This window comes from Eulemur rufifrons, chromosome 10, assembly GCF_041146395.1.
Source record: "Eulemur rufifrons isolate Redbay chromosome 10, OSU_ERuf_1, whole genome shotgun sequence".
NCBI classification, from domain to species: domain Eukaryota; kingdom Metazoa; phylum Chordata; class Mammalia; order Primates; family Lemuridae; genus Eulemur; species Eulemur rufifrons.
In genome coordinates, this window is record NC_090992.1 from 25,769,674 (window position 1) to 25,783,313 (window position 13,640).

The 13,640-nt window shown below is 44.4% G+C and overlaps 1 protein-coding gene across 1 annotated transcript in view; it reads left to right on the top strand.

Annotated features, from left to right (window-relative positions):
• Positions 1-13,640, top strand: part of ADAM19 (ADAM metallopeptidase domain 19) — a 79,789-nt gene that overhangs the window by 3,598 nt on the left and 62,551 nt on the right. The window contains exons 2-3 of the mRNA XM_069484308.1: positions 387-472; positions 4,660-4,730. Of these exons, the coding sequence (XP_069340409.1) occupies positions 387-472; positions 4,660-4,730 (157 nt within the window). The remainder of the gene's footprint in view (positions 1-386; positions 473-4,659; positions 4,731-13,640) is intronic.

Here is a 13,640-nt window from a genome sequence, read left to right on the forward strand (position 1 = left end):
TGGTCCCTCACTTCTCTATGAAATGCCATCTTTGCTGATCATCCTGTCAAAAACCGGCACCTCCGGGCTAGGTGTCTATTTATTCCGTGAACCTAGCTTATTTTGTCCAGAGTCCTCGGCACTATCTGAGCATGTTTGTTCATGGTGTGTCTCCCACATGTAGAATGTAAACTTTATAAGTACAGAGACCTCATTTGTCCTGTGTACCACTATATCGCCATCACCTAGGCAGGTGCCCGGCCCATAGTCGGTGCCAAGAGCCTGGAATCCAGCATGTCTTCTAATGGCCCAACGTGGGCGGCTGTTGTCGCAGAAAGTGCACACATGGCTTAGCTAGGTATAAAGGTGTGGGGTTCCGATGGTTACGTATTTTTTTGTCTTGGCAGGAGGAAGTGGGGAGGGCAGCCCCCAGCTACAGCATGAACTAATCATACCTCAGTGGAAAACTTCAGAAAGCCCCATGAGAGAAAAGGTAAGACTCAAAAGCCCTCATTTGCATTGGCAGGAGTTGACGGCTAGAGGGTTGGGACCACTTACTTAACTTTCTCAGAAGCCCAGTCATCACCATTAGTTCTGTTTCTGGCCCACTTTTTCGTCTTTGTGTGTCAGCTTAGGATATGACAGATGGGACTTTCCTTCATTGTATGACAAACTTCTAGAACACTTCCAAATGCTGTTAGTTGAGGAAATGAAAATTCACATTAATGCTGACACAAGCTAAGTGCAAATGTGTTGGTGTCACAAAAATCACCTGCTCTCTATTGGAATTCATTAAGTATTGTCATTGTTATGTTTGCTCTGCATAACACATGCTTTATTTTATTGATGGGATAATGTACTTGGAGAGAAAAAGGATAATCTAAATTATTTTTAATAAGAGGCAGAATAGGGACCTAGGACTAGGGAATGGATCTTAAAATCCGATAGACTCCCCTGGCTGGAACACCAGCAACATGCACAGGCTTTATCAAAGGGATTGGAAGCAAGACAGAAAACATTATCCTGTGCTTGCAGAGAGGACCTGTGCATCTAGGATAGTCTTGATGGTTCTGGTTTTTACAGCTCAAGTGAGACATGAAAGAGCTAGAAAGAAAGATGTGGTTTTTGTGTTCCGGTAACCAGCTATGTGACCCTCTAGTTTCTAAAGAACTTGAATTTCCTCATTTATAAAATGGGGCTTAGAGGAAATAAAGAGGAAGAGAGCCAGGGAGAGGGGTTAGTTTTAAATCTCTTTTGGTTCAAATGGTTTGTGATTTATTGGGCAACCTACAGTAACAAGGTTATAGTAGGAAAGAGATGTGTTAGGAAAGACTTCAGATGTTGTGGCTCTTGAGTCTGGAAAGATAAATAGAGAGGAGAAATGCCTGGGGTCCTTGAAGTTATGGCTGGAGTAATACAGACATGTCCCAAAAGGCTCCAGCTTGGATTCACCAAGGGAATTTATAGTGAAAATTTCAGGACAAATAAAAGCAAGTTCCATTTTGTTCTACAGGCAATAAATGCATGGAACTCATTTCATCGAAAAGTAGGAGAAGCTTTGGGAAAAAATAGCTTCAGGAAAAGTCTAGACAAGTTAATGGATGGCCATCCTTGAGCAGATTATTTTTAAAACTTAGGATCTTGGATATTGCAGCCTATCCATTATTGCCTGGGGAATGGATCTGGTACTTTTTATAGAGGCCTCTTTGTTCCCTCCAGATGTAGATGCCGGGCATCCTCAGGAAGGGCCTGAGAAACAAAGTGGAAGACTGGATCCTGTCTTTGTCCCCAGCCATTGTCTGCCCAGAATGTAGGTCATTGTGTTCTGTAGGAATAGTCAGCACAGTGCCTGGCACCATAAATATCTGTTGAACGAACGAATGAATGAATGAATGTCAGAGAAAGAGAGTAGAAGCTGGATTTTGCTCAGGCCTCTTATTCTCATTTATGTAATTTGTTCATTCATTAAACATTAATTGAACACTTACTGTATACTAAATATTGTACTAGATCTTAAGAGGGATGCAAATATAAAGGACAGGTTTCCAATACCCTGTGGAGCTGCAGGTCTTTTTAATCTAGCCCTAAGGAAAAAGGACTTTTAACCCTTCACTAGGGGAAGTATAAATACTGGGTCAACTCTCTGCACTTCCTAGGAGAAGTGACGGTGCCCCTTCCTGGCACAGACTGGAGTTACTTGAGAAAAGCCAATCAGTAGCACGGGGCAGGGAAGCTTCATGGATCCTTAAAATGCAGTTTCATTGTTTTGCATGAAATGTCCCATGGAAACAAGGAACATTATATTTTAAGTATCAGTGTCTGAGCACCTTCCAGAACAGAGAGAATTATTTTTGTATTACCCACATAAAAATAAATATTAGTACTCATGTTGCAGCTTGTGTCTCTTTGGGGGAGAGGTAATAGTGCTTTGATTTGATGGTCACCTACCTCTTGGATGATTTAATTGCTAAGCTCTGTTGCTGTGTGTTCGTTCTTAAATGCCCACTTGGAGCTGTGTCCCTGCTGTTCAATGTGATTCTGGGCACTTGCTCCAGAACTCTCCAGAGCAGAGTGGCAAAGGTTCGCAACCAGAATAGGTGTTGGCAAAGCTGAATCAGGGCATCAGAAACAGAGAAGTGACTCTGTTAGTGAAAGTTATTGGGCAAGCATCTACCCCAGCTTCCCACTCCCATGGTTTGAAATGTCTCTTTTTAAGATGAGGTAATAGGATTAATTAGGCAATAGAGTTGCCCCAGAGTCTTTGATGAGAACATTTAGATCTCATCAGAGCCCTTGGTGACCTGAAACTCTCAGGAATGTCCACACCCTAATGGGGTGTAGGATTTGCAGCAAGTAAGAGGAATGTGCTTACAAGAGGCAGGCCCCCAACTAGAGGCGGCAGGACAGGTGACCCCCTTTCTCAGACATGCAAGAACTAAGCTTTGTGGTCAACCTTAAAAGGGGTAGAAGTGCCATTCTAGCAAGGACTTTTGTGGATTGAAAGGGACTTCAAGAATTTATCAGTTCCTTGATCCCAAGTTAGAGGGCTCATATTTAAAACACCGCAACGAATCTATCCTGTTTTAAATATGTAAATATCCTGTTAAATAAATATCCTGTTAAATAAATTCCTTAAAAAAAAGTTTAACAGCTCTAAGTTGAATTAATTGTTGAGGCATGGGGGTTTATTATGACTTGGTTTTTTAAATTTCTTTGACATTTTTCACAATAATAAGGCAAAAGATTAAAAGTCCTTTTCTTGAATTATAAAAGCAATTATAAAAATATGGAAAGATGCACAAAAGAAAATAAAATTAGCCCATGATCCCACTGCCTCAAGTAACTATGGTAATCTTTAGGTTTCTTTCTACTTTTTTCCCTTTGCAAAAGTATATTTAAATAAAATATACAGTGTTATATTTTGAGCCTTTGTACCTAATGTTTATTGTGTTACCCTTTCTCAATAATTTTAAAATGATCTAAAGTTGCTGTTTATAATGTCTAGTGTTCTATCATATGAATGGATCATTTACTTAACCATTCTCCTATTTTAGGACATTTATGTTGTATTTCATTATTCCTTATTCTAAGTAGTAAGTGTCCTTGTGTACAGACTTTTTCCTGTGCTTCCGTTTGTTCTTTTCAGACAGTCTTATATTCCTAGCCCAGAGTCTAAATTTTAAAACTCTTGGTCCATACCATCAAATTATTTTTCAGAGAGTTGATATCAATTTAACTTGTCAGTGGTAGGGTGTGAGAGTGCCCATTTCATGTTATGCTCCACTACATTGTGATTTATAGTTTTAAACAATCTCTGGCACTTTGATTTTTTTCAAGATACCTTGTTTTTTAAAATTTTTTTGAGGGGGGCAGAAGGTGGTTTACCAGTGATGTTGAACATATTTTTCATGCTTGTCAGCCATTTATATATCTTAAGTGATCTATTCTGGGCGTGTAGCACCTTTGGTCACTAGCAAACTGCTTAGGATGGACCTTTAAACATAAGGTCCATCTACTTTTGGGCCTATGAAACCTTAATTGGAGATGCTCTTGGTTACCTCTGGGGACATGATTCGGGGTTTCCAAGCTGAGGGCCAAAATAGAATAACCCACTATGAAAAGGATCCCCTGGTATTTTATAAGATAACAGCCAACATTTATTGAAGGCTTCTTGTGTACCAGGCACTGTGATAAATTATTTGCATTCATTATGTCACTTAATCCTTGCAAGATCCCGGTAAGGTGACGATCACTATCTCTGCATTACAAATGAGGAAACTGAGATGCAGAGAGGGTCAGTGACATGTCCAACCTCATGCAACTGTGGTGTCAGAGCCAGCACTTGAACCCAGATCTGACTCTACAGGAAATTTATTGTTGAACACCGTGTTTTCCTGTGTTTCCCTTTACCAGACCACACGTGCACACTTTGACCACATTTCAGCTCGGAGTTTCTTTCCGGTGCCTTTCAGGAGAAAGCAGATGGGGGAAGGATTTGGGCTATTGTGGGATTGAGGTCATCGCATGTTTGGGCTGGAAACGCAATTGACCTTTGCTCATTTGCTTCCAGTGGGTCAGCGTCCGTGCACTGTGTTAGACCCCGTGCCCGACCCTGTGCCCAACTCTGGGAGCCTTGGTCACTGCTGTTAGGAACTGACATTCTTTTGTTGTTGCTTTTAGCATCCATTCAAAGCTGAGCTCAGGGTAATGGCTGAGGGCCGAGAACTGATCCTGGACCTGGAGAAGAATGAGTAAGTGGACTCCTCCTTTGTCTAAAATGAAACAATTCACTTCTATGGCAAGGCAGGACGCAGGTGTCGCTGTTTTGGAAGGAAGCAGTTCGTGGAGTGACCTCCAGCTCTCAATCCTTGATTGCTCTGGGGGAGCATCTTGCAAAGACAGAGCTTTTCCAGCCTCTTGACTTGCCGTGAAATTACTGGACCGCAAAACGTCTTCCTTGAACTTCCTTAGGCTGTAATTCCGGGGCCTCTTAGAGTTCACTGCAGGCCCACAGGGGTGTGTGTATGTGTGTGAGGTTAAGGGAGGGGATGGACCGGAGGCCTTTGGCAGCCGCCTTCCCAGCTCCAGCCCAGTGCATGGCAGGAAGTGAAGGAGAGGAGAGGAAAACAGCAGAGAGGAGTGAGGCAAAGCAGAGTGAGCTGGGATTTGATGCCTCAGACTCTGATTGTTCCATCTGTTCTGGGTCAGCTAAACCTGAGATTTTGCCAATACGGCCTCTCCTGGCTTCATCTGGCCCAGCTCCTTCATCTTCCTGACCTCATTCATCTTGGGTGGTGTCCGGGCTCAGAAATATTTCCACATTGATTTGCCATCAGGCGCTGTTGTACCTTGATTCATGTTATTGAGGAGGTGAATAGATATAATGCATGGCTATGTCTGTTGCCCAATCTTTGGCCATTCCCCATCGGCTTGGCCACTGAAGAGCTCCCCTTACTTGGCCGAGGGACTCTGAAAGCCTTTGGTATTTCCCCACCAACAGTCCCTCTGTCGTCCTGCCACACGGACACTGCAGATAAGGCTGCATGGCTTGGAGAGCTGCCTGAGTCTCCTCTTGGCAGCCTCTGGAACCCCCTGGAAGCCAATGAGTAATCAAATGTATCACTGCCAGGAAAGGAATGAAGAAGGACCTTCCCCTATCCAGAAGGACAAGAATGGCTGCTAGGCTTGGGTGGAAAGGGAGAATATGATTTATTCCGAATTTGGGCTTTTAGACACTTGCAAAGGAAGACGAATGATGTCTCAAGTGTGGTTAAAATACGATTCAAGCAGTCTGTACAGTAATGAGGCTTCATCCACATCTTTCCTCTGCCTCCATGATGGGGTGGCCTTGGGAAGCCAGAAAGATGGGGATTGCAATCATTTTTGCTACTCTTCTTCTGAGAGTCAAATCAGCCTGGGGATGTGTCTCTGATCTCCTACTTGCCTGGAACAGATCTGATCAGCTGCATCCTTCGGAGGGTGCAGGCTCTGCCTGGCCAGGATTTCTTCTCGGGTTGTCATCCTTCGGTCCTACAAGAAAAGCCCTTAGAGGGTCTGTTCTTGACTGTGTTCTCTCAGGGGGCCTGTTTTCGTTTCTCATGGCTCCAGCCTGTAGCTCTAGCCTAAATGTTCCCTATTGCCACCTGTGTCTAATCTCTGCTGTCCTGCTCCGAGTGGAGCATATGACCTTCAGCTTCCTCTGGTCAGCCCAAGGGATGATATTGATGTCATAGGCAAATATTGAGGTGTTAAACTGACCAAGCAGGGATCCCAGTCCCCATCCTTCCCTATTGTTTGGAACTTTTGCAAGAAACCATAGGAAGCTACAGCATGAAGATGCCCTAGAAAGCACTGAATGAAATGGTCTTAGAAAATACTGAAATTATGGATGCAGAAATTTCGACTCAGAGAGGGATTGGCACTTGTCTAAGGCTGCACAGCAAGTAAATGAGAGCGGTGAGACTAGGATCATTTGTATTCTTACCTTGGATCGAAAGTCCCAGAATATGACCCAGGGCAAATTGCTGAATCTTTTGGAAGCTCAGAGTTCTCATCTGTAGCATGAAGGTAGTAAAGCCAGCTTCATAGGACGGTTGTGAGAATGAATGAGGTAGGTGAGGTGCTTGAAGTGCTTACAGAGCACCCGGTGAGTGGTCACCTACTGTTTCGATTTTTATTGTCCCCCACTGAGGTTCCAGAGGAGAGCCCGTGGATGTGGTTCTATTGTCTGCTCCAGAGCTCTCTGTCGTTCCCCAGTGAGCGCCGTGGAGTTGGATGTGTTCCCGGCCTCCTTGAGTTGGTGGAAGGCAGGAGATTGGACAAAAATGGAAGCAGCAAAGCCAAGCAATATGACCTCACCTTGTGTCCCTGGGGGACAGTTTCCTGCTATTTTCATCCAGACTGGGCTTTTTGTTTTTGAACATGTGTTAGGGAGCGGAACTCCAACTGCACACGACTTCCTAGTGTGTTTATTTCCCAAAGCCTGCTCATTCATGGTGCGTGTGAGTCCAGATTCAAAACAGCTTTGGAGTCGGGGGAGATGATTTTCCGATTTTTCACATCACTGTTTTAAAGTTTCTGTAATCCCTTGATATTTGGGGGGAAACAAGGCCCTGTGCTAAGTGATAAGTCAGGCTGCTCGGTCTATTCATTCATTCTTTTCATCTACTCTGTAACAGTGCAGGCACCAGTGTAGGGCTTGGGGATGGAGCTGTGAATAAAAGACTTCTGCCTGTATGGAGCTCATATTCCAGGGGGAAGCAGTAAGCAAGCAAGTGAGTGTATAGTATGCCGGATGACAAGAGCTGTGCAGGAAACAAAGGAACTTAAGAGCTTGGGGAGAGCAGGGGGTGGGGAGGGAGCTGCTGTTTATGAATGGTGGGTGGAGAAGGTCTTGCTGGTAAATTGATATTTGAGTCAAGACCTAAAAGAGGTGAGGGAGTGAGCCAGTGGAGAGCTGGGAGATGCCAACTCTAAGGAGAGGGAACAGCCACGTTCAAAAGGCCCTAATAGATTATGAAGATTTCCACTCTCTGTACCCTGCACCATACATTTCCCCATACATTGGATTCTCAGGCCTCCCAGGAGTGGTGGGCAAGGGCTTCTGGGACTCTACGGGGAGGGAGAGGACATTTTAAACTGCTTTTTCATCAGCCTGAGGTGTCTGGCCTTCTCCCATCAAATCAAAGCCCACGTGCTAATGCATGGCCCAAAATAGCAGTGAGCAAGCCTTTAATGGAATTCACACATGGAGAGATCACCAAGAATGGTGAGGATGGAGGAGTGCGGGGGATGGGCCAGGAAAGGGGGAACGCAGCAAGCAGAGCCTCAGCTCCGGCCCCAGACACATTGACTTGCTTAACAACAGCAGGGCAGCCAGCAGCCTTTTTCTCTGCTTTCAAGCAACTCAGGATAAACAGATGACATCCTGTAAGAGTCACACACTCTTTTCGCTACTGAGTAAAGGTGAAAAACAATGACCTCTTAGGGATAGTGTGAGCATGGCTTTCGCATCAGGTAGTCCTGTGTTCAGATCCTGGCTCTGCCACTTCACCAGCTCTGTATCTTCTTTAAGCCTCAGTTTCCCCAAGAGTGTAATCATAGTCCCACGTCGTTGAGCCGCAGGGAGGATGAAATGAAATAGCGTATGTAAAGAGTTTCACACAGTGCCTGGCGTGTGTTCCATGCTCAGTCAATGGCAGCTATTATCCTGTCTTGCTCATTGTTTTCAAATTGCAGACGCAATGCAGGCACATTGTAAAACATGTAGCAATACCAAATAAATAAAAGGATGAAAGTCTCCCCTGCCCACTGTTAACTATTTGGTGGGCATACCCTGGACCTTTTCTCTGCTTGCAAGAACATGCACGTCGATCACAAGCGCACACAGACACCATCGCACAGAAGTGTACACACAGACTGCTACTTTTGTTGGGGAGCGAGGAGCAGAAATGAGATTATACCAGACATATTATTCCAGAACTTGTTTTTTTAGACTCAAGTGGATGTCATGAAGATAGTACTCTGCTCTAATTAAGTATATATTACATTGTGTAATATTTATATGCACATATACACACAGTTTGCAAAGGTTGGTACCTAGCTATTGTTTGGAGAAACTTTCTTGTGATTGGGGCAGTGTGGTAGAGTGGGCAGGGGACTGAGCTCAGAGACAGACCATGTGGAATTGCTCAGCAAGCCGGTTGGCCCTCCTGAGCCTCAGCTTTCTCATCTGTAAAGTGGGGATTTTGTCCCCGCTGGGCACTAAGGGCTTTTCCTGCACTACCTATTTAAAGGACACAGTGTAAGTGGAAAAATGGAAGAGAATTCCCTGCCTCAGGGAGTTTGCTTCAGTTGCAGCAATGTCCTTGGGAACAGTTCGCAGTGGGATCAAGGGCAGTGGTGCCCAGAACCATGGGACCTTGAAGTTGAGAATGAACTACACCAGTTCAGGCAAAGGAAAACACAAGAAGGGAAATTACAGGGCAGAAATTATAGGCTGCTATTTCTACAACCTACAAATTTGAGGCATAAATCCATAATATTTTTTCTCCATGTCATTTCCGCCGTGTTCTGAGGATTGGCTGACAAACCCGGGAACCATATTTGATAAAATATTTGCTGGAACCAAATGGAATCGTCCTGAACTGTAGGCATCCAGGGAGAATGAACATCTCTAGGGTGGTGTGCGCCCTGGCTCTCTCCCCTATCCTTTCTGGGCATTCTCCCAGGAGGAGGGCACGCCGGACTGTTCAGCTGGCTTCCAGGATGCTCAGCGGGCCACACTGCTGGTGGGCAGGCTCACTGTGTCACAAGGGCACCTTCAAAAGCAAATGAGCAGCTCAGCTAGTGGGCACTTTGCCCAGAGGCTCTTTGGCCATATACTTCTGTCTCCTGGTCTCCTAAGCACATTCTGGGACTCTCATCTTGTCAGTACACTGACCTTCCTTGAGTCCAAATGATGATAAGATTTAGTTTTGGCTGAGGAAGGGAGAGATGTCCTGTGGTCTCACCCTAGTCATTGTGCTCCAGCCCAGTTAGCTAAAGAGAGACCCTGTTTGCACAAGTCTAGCTAATAAGAATAGGTATTTGTTTTCTTCTGTGTGTCTATCTATCTAGACCTCCTAGGGAACAGTAATTGTCAAGGCAGATTTTGGGCATTGAGAGGTATACTGATTCTACTAATACTACCTACCATTACTTCTGACTTTAATCTCTCTTCATATCTCTAACTTCTTTTTTTTTTTTTTTTTTTTTTTTGAGACAGAGTCTCGCTCTGTTGCCCAGGCTAGAGTGCCTTGGGGTCAGCCTAGCTCACAGCAACCTCAGACTCCTGGGCTCAAACAATCCTTCTGCCTCAGACTCCCGAGTAGCTGGGACTACAGGCATGTGCCACCATGCCCGGCTAATTTTTCTATATATATTTTAGCTGTCCATATAATTTCTTTCTATTTTTTTTAGTAGAGACACTGTCTCCCTCTTGCTCAGGCTGGTCTCGAACTCCCTGAGCTCAAATGATCCCCCTGCCCTCCTCGGCCTCCCAGAGTGCTAGGATTACAGGCGTGAGCCACCGCCTGGCCTTTATCTCTAACTTCTTATCAGTCCTTCAGACACACCTTAGGGACAGAGGCTGCGTTTGTTGTCCTGGAAATCAAGCTACAACCTGGAAAATTTACAGTCATTCACTGCTAATGGAGTGATGTAGCTCCCTAATTTTCTCCTCCCCACCCCCAACCCTATTTGGATTGTAAAATGCTGGAGGAACTGAGAAGGGAAGAATTAACAGGCAGGAAAGGAGTTTTTCAGCAACACACAGGACGGATTAGTTGCCACCTCTTATTCCTACACTTCTCTTCCAGGGAAACCTGGTAAAAATGTGTAGCTGATCCAGAACAGACCCCTGGATACCACGTGGGCTGTGGCATTCTCCCCCTGCCTCTACCCTCGCAGCTTCCTCTTGGGTCAAGAGTAGGCTTTAACATCTTACCTAGGATAGAGGACAGCTCTTTTTGACCCTCTCTTGTCAGGAGCTTCATTTGTTGTTGGCAAAATTCAATTTCCTGGATCAAAGAACAGCTTAGAAAGGCTTAGACAGTGTCCCAGTGCTTCACTGAGTTGCATTTAAATGAGTCACAGACATATGGATTACATTTCACTTAAAATACACATGGCTCAAGAAATTAAAGGCTGTCATTCTTTAACCAAGTATTTGGCAGATCTAAAGTATTAAAAATGTTTTTCCAAACTCTGCATGCAGCTGGACTGCCCATTCCCCACAGCTGAGATTGTATAACCCAGGAAGACCGGTGCTAGGGAAACAGTTGGATGGATGGGTGGGGTCACCAGAATTTGAAGAGAGCTGCCTGTGTGTGTCTGAGATTTTCTTCAGACATTCCTTTGGAAGGATCAGGAACTGATTTAACCCTGCTGTGTTGACTCTGAAGGCAGTGAATGCTCAAGCAAATTCCAAGCTCTGTGCTAGGCACCCTGCCCCAGAGAAACCCTGGTAGTCCTGTTTGAGATGTAGTTTTCAATTGTAGCTTTGTAGACTGTGATGGATTTCATTCACAATTCCCATGTTGTCCAAAATCCCTGGAGTTGCAGAACAAATGGATTGCCAACCAGTCTGATAGGATCTTTTTATAAGCCAAATGCTCAACCCCACCCCTGGCTGGCTCTCAGTAAATGCTCACTAAGCAGTGAGTATTATATAAGCACAGTCTCCATTTGCAATGGACTGAATGTTTATGTCTCTCCTAAATTTGTTGTGTTGGAATCTTTGGGGGGTGATTAGGTCATAAGGGCTCTGGCTTCATGAATAGGATTAGTTCCCTTATAAAAGAGACCTCAGAGAGCTAGCTCACCCCTTCCACTAGGTGAAGACACAGCTAAAAGGTATCATCTATGAGCCAGAGTGGGCCCTTATCGGATACCAAATCTACCTACACCTTGATTTTGAACCTCCCAGCCTCTAGAACTGTGAGTGGTAAATTTGTTGTTTATAAGCTACCCAGTTTATGCTGTTTTGTTATAGCATCCTGAGTGGACTAAGACATCATTATTCCTAAATTGCTGGAAACATGATATCACTTTCTCAGGGTCCATTGCTTAAGCTTGGTCTCAGTAATTAAGAATGGTGGCCTGAAGGGATGCAGTTTGTCCACAAATGTGTCCAGTATAAAATAAAAAAATAAAAACAAACAAAAAAAGAAGGGGTACAGCTCTACAGCTGCCTGAAGTAAGTATCAGAGATATTCAAAATTGAAGTAGCCTAGATGTGTTGATTCTGAAGGCCATGAGCACATAAGTCCCAAACATCTTAACTCCATAGAGTAGAGCAGATTTGGACTTTGGTGCCTGAGACCGACATTCAATTCCAGGCACTGACACTTCCTGGTTGGGTGGTCTTTGGCAAGTCCCTTGCCTTGCCTTCCACGTTCTACTTCTTCATCTGTGTTCTATTCATGATGACACTCACTGACTAGTGGGCATTTACTGACAGCCAGTGCCTGGGCAAAGACACCTCGCACAATGTCTTATTTAATCCTCATGGCAACTTTTTGAAAAAGACATTATTATTGTCCATATTTTATAAACGAGAAAACTCAAGCATGAGGAGTTTGAGAAATTGACTCAATATTGGGCAGAAGCAGAAGTAAAGCTCAGGTCTGCCTGCCTCTTTCTACATAATACTACCTGCATAGACGATAGAGACTTTCGTACCCACAATGCAGGGTATGTTAGGCTGAAAAATACACATCCTCTCTTCACAAGATACCCACATTCTAATCCCTGGAACGTCTTCTGTGCCTGTTACCTTATGTGGCAAAAACAAGTGTTTGCAGGTGTGTTTAAGTTAAGGGTCTTGAGATGGGGAGATTATCTTGGATTATCTGGGTGGACCCCAAATGCATTCACAAGTATATGTGTAAGAGGGAGGCAGAGGGATATTTGACTGTAGGCAGAAGAGAAGGCAGTGTGACCACAGAGGGAGAGATTGGAGTGGTGCAGCCACAAGCTAAGGAATGCTGGCAGCCACCGGAAGGAAGAGGCGAGAAACAGAATCTCAGGACAGAGGGCGTCCAGCCCTGCTGACACCTTGATTTTGACCTAGAAATACTGATTTTATTCTTCTGGCCTCCAGAGCTGTGAAAAAACAGATTTCTGTTGTTTTAAGCCACCACATTGTGGTTATTTATTGCGCAGTTACCCCAGGAAAAAAACACATAGGGGGGGAGGGTTGTGAGGTTTAGAGATAATGTATTAAAATGTGCTTAGTACGATGTCTGGCCCATAGCAAGCAGGTTTTCAACACGTGCTTACTTTTATTAATGCAAAATCAAGAACAAATGTTTTCTAAAGTGACTTGATGATGCAAGGCAAGACATGTGGCCTCTGCAGCTTTCTTCAAGTGTGAAAATGACAAGACAAAAACATATTGAGAAATAATCTGTGTGGTTATTGCTTATGAACATTTCCTAAATTCCAGGTCATGTTCCTCTCTGATGCTAATTCTGCCCTTAGGGAACTTGTGGCTGGGGATAACTAGGAATGATGGTCAGATACTAATAACAACAATAGTAGTAATTGCTAAAATATAGAAGATGTCTATGTAACAGGCACTGTGACACAGTCTGCATGTGGTTCATCTAATTCAGTTGTCACAACTACCGCATGAGGTATGGGTACCTACACTAGCCCTATTTGGAAGATGGGGACCCCGAGGTGTGGAATAGTGTGACTTGCTCAAGGTCAGTTGGGTGGGAAGGACGGAGCCAAGATCTGACTCTAGATCTGTTGGACTCCCAAATCCAGGCTTTTAATCCAGGCATTATATTGTCTCTAGGATGCCTTGTCCTAACTCAGTATGCTTTGAGCTCCTCTTCGGTTGGCATTGGCATTACTTCTCCATTATTCTACGCTCCCTCTCTTTCCTCCTACCTTTTCTCAGCGCTGATTAGAATTTGCACGTCAGTGTAGCATAGTGGTGTAATCCAGGCAGGCGCGGAGCCACAGCCTGGCTCTTTGCACTCACTGGGGGTGTAAGTTTTGGCAAGTTGCTTAACCTTTGCAGGTCTCAGTTTCCTCATCCACACGGTGGGGACCATAACAGTGGCCACCTTATAGGATGTTATGTGAATGCAATAACGTAATGCTCTGAA